Raw genomic sequence first — 10,378 nt, 5'->3', positions numbered from 1 at the left:
TTATGTTTTGAAAGTAACTTCCTTCAAAGAATCAGTGTTGTCTCCTGCTATTATTTCCCTGTATGTCCCCCCAGTATGTTGGGGGACAGTGTTATGTGTCACCTCTTTGATCTAAATCTTTATTATGATGCCTTTATTTTTAATCTGATTTTACCCAAATGAAAAGCCTCATAAGCAAGAGTGGGTCATTCCACTGTTGAACAGCTCCAATGAGGTATTTTAATGCCGTGTCTTAGGTTGATGCTATACGCTCTATCCAGCAGAAACATACCTTGCTCTACTCTCTATGAGTGCAAGCCTGAATGCAGCTTCAGAGACCAGGAAATTTTTATCCACGCTGGCTACTAGTGTGTATCCACGTATTTATTTAGGCTGGGAGTGCCTTTTATCCCATCCGTTCCAGAAAATATGCCTGTTTTAGTACCCAGTGGGCAGGAATGTTGGCCGCAGGGGTCCTTCATATGAAGATCAAAAGTGATGAATGACAAAAGTCAGCAGGGAGGGTAGGGAGGCACCCCCTGAGGAGGGTGGGCTACGGCAAGCTACCCGATGAGCTTCAACTCAGGGATGTGGACTCCTGGGGCTGGATCAGGGAAAATCTAGCTTTAAAATATTCCGCACCTTGGCTGTCGAATGTGTCACAGTTATCCTTCTGACATTACACATTCCTCCCGTTACACTGCTCTAAGACTGCTTGCTCATATTAATGACTGAGCGCCTCAGCTATGGCAAATCAGTACAGTTTTGCTAAATTGTTCTACCAGCTTCATAACTTGTCTCTTCGCTTTCTTTTTTTGCAATGAATACAAATAATTCCAACCTTTCTCCAGCTCTTTAGCACTATGACCTTTGTGAACATTTTCTAATTTTCCTTCCTGGTCTTTCTGGGAACATGTTGCAATATAGATTGTAAGATTCAATCCTGTATCCTGTTCATTAACAAAATAATAAAATTTTTTACGTAGTACCTCTGTCCTTTTTTGGTTTAGCAAATTTGTTGTGCGTTGGAAAGATTTCTTTACAGAGCTCTAAATAGTGACGCAAACCAGAAAACCTGACTGCATTTGTATATTTAATTTTTGTTTTTGCTTTCATTGTGCAGAACATCATCTGAAATCATGTCATCTGGGTTTGTTTGTGCTCCCCAGAGCTGGGTACAATATTTCCGTGCCATTTTTCCTTTAAGCAGGTGTGTATGCTAATTTATATTTTTTGGGTTAGTGAGAGAAGGGTAGCCAGCTATTCAACAGCTCTGAATCCAGTCTGCGGAGCTGTGCTTTATATGTTTCTTCTTCCACCTGACCATTCCACTCTTTTCAGGTATTTGCTTTGAATTCTTGTGTATTTTCTTATTATGAACTTATTTCCATAGTAAAAATTGATCCTTTATTTGTGTTTATGCACATTTATTTGTGTATACGCACAATTCTTGTAACAGGCAGCATTAGTACTCCATGTTTTCACACAATTTTCTGCAATAATGTATTCCTGGAAATAAACCGAGAAACTGTGTTTAGAAATTAGGGCTCACTCTTACCTTTCGACTTACTCTCTTTTGAACTAAGCCCCTGCCATGGGGCTTAGAGTCTCAGAAGAGACTCTATTCCATAGTTGGTGAAGTTATTTATTCAGTGCCTGGCGCTCCCTTTTGATGGGATAAAGCATTTGTCTGTACAAGGAAAGAAAAGCACCATCAGTGGAGACAAAACTATGAGAAACTCATGAAGGTTCTGCTTGCTATGTTCAGTTCATTCAGCATTTCCATTTTTTAGTTTATCTTACTACTGCTTCTAGCTGTCTTTTTAACAGAAATCACCTAAAATCAAGAACCAAAGCAATGTGGAACTCCTAAACGAGACTGATAATCCCTGACGTCATTGGTAGTCAGGTCTAGCTCTCAAGTTCAGCCACATATTAGATAAAACATATTACTTCTCATGAACAATAGTCTGCAATAAGAGATGTTTTCTGCTCTGATAAGTGGAGATACATCATCTCAGCTTCCTACATTCTTCAGATTGCATCAGTGGTATTTGGGCAAAAATCTCATAACTCCACGGGAACTGATTATTTTAAATAAAGTATTGAAACTTGTCAAAATATCCACTGTCACTTTTGGGGCAGTAATTTGAATAAAGCTTGAAATTGATGATGGTGAGTCACTGACAGAAATTTCTTTTTTGTCACACCTCTCTGTTATCAGTTCCAAACAATATATCATAGTTCTGACTGCACAAGGAAACCAGAGGATGCTATAAAGGTGAGCTTGCAGGACTGGCCCATAACTGAGATTAAAGTTTAATATACGTCAGTCTAATACAAAGAGCGAGCACGCTCAGCAAAGGACTGAGTATGATGTTCTCTGAAAGAACCTGCTTGGATGAGAAATCGGGGGAGTGGCTGTTTGAACCTGATGCTTTAGTTCACAAGTGAAGTTCTGCTAACGGCTTGAGATGGAGGATGGGGGTTATGGATTTTAAAACTCATGAGTTAAAATGGTTCCAAGTGAAGAAAGAAGAAATGAAGGTCTGGACAGGAGAAGATTTTTACATTAAAAAAGTCCAAAACAACAACAAAAAAATACAGTTTGCCTGAGAGGGGATAAAAATGCCCTGTTCTCCTGTCTGAAGAAGACAAATTTGGAGGGCTTTGGAGCTGGGGAGAAAGTGTGTGGTTTCTGTTTGAGTTTGTGGTTTTTTCCTTTAATGTCTTGTCTTTTTGTTTTGGCAGGAAAAAAATGTTGTTGGGGGTTTTTGGGGGGGGGGGTTGGGTGTTTTTTTTTTTAAAACCTAGGCTTCTGTGGCACTTGGCTGATCTGGCTGGGACACAGCTATCCTTCCACGTGACCCAGTCTGCCCTTGGGGATCATACATGCTGTCATTCTCCTGGCAGTGTCTCACGTAGCACAAAAAAAGGGAACAACCTGGAGATCTACACAATATTTATGATGCATTTTCAGGGTGAATGTAATGTGTAGCTCCTCCGGGACAGCGTTAATCCCCTATTACTCAGGGTGTCAAGGAAATGTAAGTGGCTTATCTACTGTAATAAGTGACAATGATTGGATGCTCAGACCTATTCTCCACCATACCTTGTTCCCTCACCCTCAGCACAGGTAAAGGGGCAGTGTCCCCCCTCCGGTCCCTCCCCACCCCTGTTCCCACAGCAGAGAAAGCAGCCCTAAGGTGAGGCTTCATGAGTTGGCATTTCTAGCAGCAAGAGAACGAAAGATGAAGGTGGGATCAGGGCGCCATGAGTGTTGTGAATTGCTTAGGGCAAGAGTGTCTTGGGAGCAGCTGAATGAAAGTGCTGGGATTTTGTTGACTGGTGGGATTTTGGGATTGGGACTGCTGGGATTCTATTGACACTGTTTGGATTTTTTATTGACTTCCCTCACCCATTACTCGGTCATGCAAGGCAACTGCCTCCATTGGTGACACCTGCAGACAGCTCTAGCTTTTATTAGGTCAACTAAAATAGTTGCATGGAAAAAGCCAAGCTTCCAGGCACTCAGTGCATCCTTTGGAGGTTTTTTCTTTTTATTGACTGCATTTACACTCCAGGAAATAAACTGGTCTTCAGAATTGTTTGCAAGCATTAAGATGTACTTTGTCTCATGTGACCTTAAATATGACAGTATGGTGTATGTGTTGTTTCATATCCTTTCCTCTTCTCATTTCAAAACCCACCAGGGAAAAGAGGGAGAGAATATGGGTGAAATATTTCAGATACTGACTATGTGGTTTTTACTTTCCTGTGCCACATTCTTGATGCTTTCCAGACCTGCAGTGGCAGATAAATATAAGGCACTTGGGATACCAGTATCAGTTACAGCTGACTTCAGTACCTTGGCACAAAACATGGTAAAGACAGGTTTAACACTGTAGAGCACTGCAGCTGTGGTGAGGAAGAGAGCTGGTGTTCAGGGGTGTAGGACAGAGATGAAGAGAGGGAAAAAGCACAAAAAAACCCCCAAACCAGAAAAGCAATGACACCTACACCAGACCTTTGGATAAAACCAGCTAGTTACCTCTGGTATGTGGTACTGGACATCATAAAACCACTCTACGCTGACTGTACTGCAGTTGGTTACTTGCAATTTAAAAGTAAATCACGATGAAAAAGCAGCAATTGTCAAACACTTATCACATGAACCAAGTTAAACCAGCTATGTTATACCAGGGGGGCAGGCTAAAGAGTTGGCTGGGGTTTCTGCCAGTGCCTGTTATTTAAGTGATATTTTTTAACGATGACCTTGTATTTCTCAGGCTGCTATGCAGTAAGCTCCTTGTAAGGAAACAAAAAAGAAGCACGTCCTTAAGCACGAGATTTCTTAACTGGATATGGTAAGGATACACAAGAAGCTGTTAACAGCTCTCAGTGAGATTCTGTAAAGATTATCTTTTTATATCGCCTTGCTTTGCAGCTTTGATTGGCATTTACAAGTAAGTTTTCCTACCCATATTGGAGATGTTACTGACCAAAGAGAAACCCAGTGCATGGGGGGAAGGAAACCGGACTGGAAATAGCCTAGAAAAACAGGGAATGAAGAGTGACAGAAGTGCATGTGCAGAGGGCAACAAACAAAGGCAGGTTTGGAGCAGAGGTAGTCAGCTGCAGGAAATTACTCATCTGCAGCTGACATTAGCTTTTTCTCCTGATTTGTTGACCTACAGAGACAAGGATGGCTTTTGCAGACCTGCGAAGTCTTATGCATTGCACGTGGAACTCACCTGATGTATTATTTCCCCCTATTCTCCATATTCTAACCAGCAAGGCATCGTGGCTGGCGTTGTGGCTTCCATCCTGGTCCACAACCTGTCACCTGGCTGAACGTGGTGCCTGCAGATCACAGCACAGAAACCAGCCAGATACCACATTGTGCTACCGATAGGAATGTACCCAACCTCTGGGTCCCCACATGTCATGCAGTCCTGATCAATGACACACTCGCCAAGAGCAATGTAAGATCGCCATCCCTGCAGCCGTCCCCAGGTTCTCTCAAAAACTGGAAAAGAAAATGCTGCTGAGGATAGTGCCAGGCAAGGGGAGAGGGATTCCTCTCACACTTGCAGCTGCAACAAAAAATGCCGGACTTACAGGCATTGAGCTGCGGAGCTTAGTGGCATGCCCTGCTTTTCTGCATGTGCTTGTCTTAGCAGGTAAAGTTCCTCCACAAACAAATGATCATCCCTAATAATAATTTAAAAAAACATCACAAAACCACAAAAAAAACGAGGAGAGGTACTGCTTCCATGTGAACTCTTTGCAGAATTTTATTATGAACTAGCACACAAAGCTATTACACTTCGTATGCTTGCTCAGTTGGGAATGTAGGCAAATAGTTCATTCACTCCCAAAACACAGAGGAAAAAAACATGCTCACTGTTGCCCTTAACTTCTGGCATGGTTTGGGCTGGACTGGCCACTGAGATGATTATACGCATGTAAGCGCAGAACTGAGAGAAAACTTGATGTAAATCAGAATAGATATTCAAGGCATTGGTAGACAACAGGGCATTTGATTTCCCCGTGCTCTCCAAGAATTGAGAACCAAGCTCTCCTCGGTGTTTTGATTTAGAATAAGCGACTTTTTCAGGTTTCTCTACAGTTGGTTAAAGAATTTTTATATCTGATTTTCTATTACTATTCTTCTTTAAACTTCATTTTATCCAGAAATGCTCACAGATAAGTCAAAAGAGGTTGCAGACAGATGCATTCAGGTGCATTTTTATACCTATTATATCTAGTCATTTTTTCTAAGCAAGGTAACTGATGACATCTGTCTTAATTTCCTCACATCTGTGTCACTCACAGCAGTGAAAAAGTTACAACCTGATGTTCCAGAATCTTGAATCAGTCTTTGTTTTGCAGAGGTATAGGCATCCTCAGAGCTGAAAATGAGTACTAATGCTTGGCTTTGGAGGTAAATGATCAGCTTTTCCATGATACCTCCTTGAACTCTCTTAGCTTATTTATTAATTATTCTGGGGTTTTCAAAATTAGTATTTTGGCTTAGTAAATTAGTTTATTAAGTGAGAATTTTATTACACGGTCCTGTTACTCATGCACGTAGGAACAGATTTTCCCAGAAGGACTGAGTGGATTGAAGCTCCTGGCATTTACATCACCCAACGAGATGCACACAGTGCCCCACAGCTGCCCTGCTTAAATGAGGGCTGTGTCGGCGCCTGGTACTGAGCCTGAATTAACGCCTTACCATGCTGAGCAGGCAGGGGTAAAATACTCAAGAGTGCGATAAAACTTCACCTGAGTGCAGGTGAGTATCCTCAAGAAGCAGGCAGAAAGGAGCCTTGGGGCTGAAGTTGCTGTTCATGCCATCTGGATGTGACACCTCAGGCCCTAAAAAGCAGCTTTTTTAACTGTCTCTCAAGCTGTAATTATATGAATCCCACTACCTCCTACTAGTACAAAGCCACTTAAACTGCAGCTAAAGATGTTTTTAAGCTAATCTTTCTGACGGCGCTGAAATGGGTTTGAAGCCCTTTCCCTGTCAGCTCTAGCTGAGAAGTAATTCAAGGAGATGCTGCCTGGTAGCTCTTGATCGCAGCAGCTCAGCTGAGGTGCGATGGCTGACTGTAAGAGAAAGCTTAGTCCTTTCTGAGGCAAAGCTGGGCAGGTTAATTAAGCCCTAAGTAATGATGATGTCAGATATTATTTAAGTTGTGGATGCCCCATCCCTGGAAGCGTTCAAGACCAGGTTGGATGGGGCTTTGAGCAGCCTGGTCTAGTGGGAGGTGTCCCTGCCCAGGGCAGGAGGGTTGGAACTAGATGATCTTCAAGGTCCCTTCCAACCCGAACCATTTTATGATAATTTAGCTCGTTCTTGGGACAGACTGGGAGTGCTCAAAGCCAGTTAGAGCCCACCTGGCCCAGCAGGTGGTGACTGGTGATAGATCGGTATCTGACCCCGCTTCATGGCTGCTGTCAGGAGCCCACTATGGGAGGGGAGAGGCTGGACGCCACGTAAGGTGTGAGGCTGTGGCAGCCAGGCAGGCCACAGGGACAAGGACGCTTTGCTCCACCAGCACTGCAGATGCGCAGGGCACAGACAGCAGGCCGGCCATGTTGGGCTGTCTCCAGCCCCCGTGAGACCGGGTGCTGGCACTCGGTCTGGGTGGCCAAAACCCAAGACCCACACCTAAGGCTTTCCTTATGTTCATTTCCAACTTCCGGCAAGTTCGCCGATGACACAAAGCTGGGGGGGGTGGCTGTGCTGCCATACAGAGAGACCTGGACAGGCTGGAGAGTTGGGCAGAGAGGAACTTTATGAAATTCAATAAGGGCAAGTGTAGGGTGTTGCACCCGGGGAGGAATAACCCCATGCACCAGTACAGGCTGGGGGCTGACCTGCTGGAGAGCGGCTCAGCTGAAAGAGACCTGGGAGTCCTGGTGGACAACAGGATGACCATGAGCCAGCAATGTGCCCTTGTGGCCAAGAACGCCAATGGCATCCTGGAGTGCATCAAAAAGAGTGTGGCCAGCAGGTCGAGGGAGGTCATCCTCCTCCTCCTCTACTCTGCCCTGGTGAGCCCTCATCTGGAGTACTGTGTCCAGTTCTGGGCTCCCCAGTTCAAGAAGGACAGGGAACTGCTGGAGAGGGTGCAGCAAAGGGCTACCAAGATGATTAGGGGGCTGGAACACCTCTCTTACGAAGAAAGACTGAGGGATTTGGGTCTCTTCAGTCTGGAAAGAAGACGGCTGAGGGGGGACCTTATCAACACTTAACAAATACTTAAAGGGCGGGTGTCAGGAGGGTGGGGCCAGGCTCTTTTCAGTGGTGCCCGGGGACAGGACAATGGGCACAAACTTGAGCATAGGAAGTTCCACCTAAACATGAGGAGGAACTTCTTTACTTTGAGGGTGGCAGAGCCCTGGAACAGGCTGCCCAGAGAGGTGGTGGAGTCTCCAACTCTGGAGACATTCAAAACCCACTTGGATGCGTTCCTGTGCAGCCTGCTCTGGGTGACCCTGGTGGGCCTAGATGATCTCCAGAGGTCCCTTCCAACCCTGTGATTCTATGATTCTGTGATTCCTTTCTAGCAATGATACATTATAAACGTTTATTTAGGAAACAGAAGCAGCGCATGAGATTTTTCACCAGAGCTTTAGGGAACCCTTATGCATCCTGAGGCATGGGCGGCCGGATGGAGCCCACCAGGTGCCCGGGGAGAGGCGGCAGTTGCCGGCACCACTGGGGAAGGATGTCCCCGGCTCTAGGGACAGCGCGGACCCGCCTGGTCTGGGCGGGCGGGGGTCTGCTCCTCAGCGGGCCCCCTCGCCCGCCTCGAGTCCCCACCGGCGGCGTGGAACCTTTCCGTGAGGCGCCGCTTTCCACTCGGCGGCCGCCGCGGAGGACCGGCCCTGCTCCCGCCGTTGCCTAGGTAACGCCAGGGGAGGAGGCGGGGTGCGGCGGGGAGAAGCGGTCCGGTGCGAGCGGCCTGCCGGCGGGCAGGGGTGTCGTGTCGCCATGCTGGACCCGGACAGCGGGCTCTCCCTCACCATAGCGCGGATCGTCCAGCGGCTGAAGGGCTCCAGCCTCCACTCCCAGCTGGAGCGACAGGCCCGGGTGAGCCCCGACCCGGCGCCGTGGCCTCCGGGCCCGCCTCCATTTCCCGTTCCCCGGCCCTTTGTTCCCGGCCGCCGCCCCTGGCCCGGCCTGTGCGGCCTCCGCCGGGGGCCCGGGGCCTCCCCTCCCCTCACTCCTCCTCCGGCGGGTCCGGAGAGCCCTCTGGCTAGTTTCTAAAGCTGTATTTATAATTCCTCCCCTTGGGACCGAAGGATTTCGCGGAGAGTATGAAGAGTATCCTCTTGAAATCTCGCTGCTCCAAATCGTTCCTAAAATGAATCGCTGTGTCTGTTAATCTCTAATTTGGCAAGCTTTAAATACCCGCCCCCCCCCCCCCCCGCTCCAGAGTGCCCCTGATTTGATGAAATGAAAATAAATGAAAAACGCACATGAAAGCACATTTTTTTGTAGCTGGGAAAACAGTTGCTTTTTTATATTTAATAACTTATCTTCACTTGAAATCAGCTTTTCATGTTTCAGCTGAACTTCATTTAGAATGTTCCGGATTAAAACTGTGTCCATTTTCATGACCGTAATAACATAGCAGTGATGCAGTAACGATTATTGTGTGTTACTGAAATATTTTGGGTTGGGTTTTATAAAATCTTGGGGTGTGGTTGGTTTTGGTTTTGTGGTGTTTTTTTTTTTTTTTTTCAAACAGTGATTGAAATTGTACAGATATTTTTTTTCATAGAATGTCCATTATCTGCCTTAGTTTTGTTGGGTTTTTTAAATGAAACATGATTTTTCTTCTCTGATGTCCCTAAAGCTTTCCATAGCAAGTGACATCACTGTGTGCCTTTTCTGTTTTTTTTGTTTTGTTTTTAAATTTGCTGATTAGTTGTCTAAATGCTTTTTTAAAGGTGTCTGTTTTATTGCTGTTGACTGACTGCTCTCTAAATATGTGAGTAAGCAAATGTGCATGACTTGAAGGGGGCTGGAATTATAAAAGAGTATAGATGTTGGGTTCTGCGAAGTGTTGGGGAGTTCGGCATCCCAAATAGCCTGACATGAGGCGTGGAAAATCAGATTCAAGACCTTGTCCTCAATAAAGACAGTGATGGCATTTCAAAACAGGGCTCTCCTTTAACCACACTGTTACTGATGATAATAAAACCTGTACGTACTCACCTTTGCATTAATTCTTTTCTCTCCTGTGAGGCCCGATTTCATAGTCATTTGATACTTTACATGTTTGTTTTAAAACATGAGGAAGCTTGGTGTCGGCAGGACTTGGTGGGGTGTTTAAATGCTGCTGGTGGATGGCTCTTTTGTACAGCCGTTGATAAGCATGGATACTCTGAGGACCTTAGCAGTGGTGTTTGATGCTGGTGTTTGATGTCTGGAAGGGCAGTTAAATGCCTAAATACCTCCCTGACAGTACAGCATATCAATTGACTCAATACAGGCAGAAACTCTGCATAATCAAAGCACAGAAGTAACCTATTAAAAAAAATAAATAAAACACAGTGTAATGACCGCAGCCAAATCTGTCATGATAACTTTGCAGAACACGATTTTACAAATTTCTTGGAGAAGAAAAAAAAACATATGTATATATAAGTCAGAAGATTATTCCAGTAACATGAAGTGCTAAGGGGAAAGAAAATAAACAGGTGTTTGAAGAGTTTGTAATAGAAAATTAAATCAGAGCTATAGTTTGGTGTAGACTGAACTTTCTTCTGAAAGACTGGAAAGTTTTTAGGTACATCAGCTAGAGGATTTCTCAATGTAAAGAGTCATCTTTTGGAGCTCATGGTTTAAATTAATAGGGCCAAACGTACACCC

At 45.1% G+C, this 10,378-nt stretch overlaps 1 protein-coding gene across 3 annotated transcripts in view; it reads left to right on the top strand.

Annotated features, from left to right (window-relative positions):
- The first annotated feature begins 8,279 nt into the window (after window positions 1-8,279).
- TBC1D19 (TBC1 domain family member 19) overlaps window positions 8,280-10,378 on the top strand; it is a 50,911-nt gene continuing 48,812 nt past the window's right edge. The window contains exons 1-2 of one of the 3 annotated variants that reach the window (XM_054203900.1): window positions 8,477-8,590; window positions 9,454-9,494. Coding sequence is in view for 1 of the 3 variants with exons in the window: in XM_054203899.1 (XP_054059874.1) it covers window positions 8,492-8,590 (99 nt within the window). In the remaining 2 variants the exon portion in view is untranslated. Of the gene's footprint in view, window positions 8,406-8,439; window positions 8,591-9,453; window positions 9,495-10,378 lie in introns of those variants that run through there. The other 2 variants (XM_054203901.1, XM_054203899.1) reach the window with 2 other exon arrangements.

This window comes from Rissa tridactyla, chromosome 5, assembly GCF_028500815.1.
Source record: "Rissa tridactyla isolate bRisTri1 chromosome 5, bRisTri1.patW.cur.20221130, whole genome shotgun sequence".
Lineage (NCBI taxonomy): Eukaryota > Metazoa > Chordata > Aves > Charadriiformes > Laridae > Rissa > Rissa tridactyla.
The sequence above is the reverse complement of the archived record's forward strand: the minus strand, read 5'-3'. Positions and strand labels throughout refer to the sequence as shown.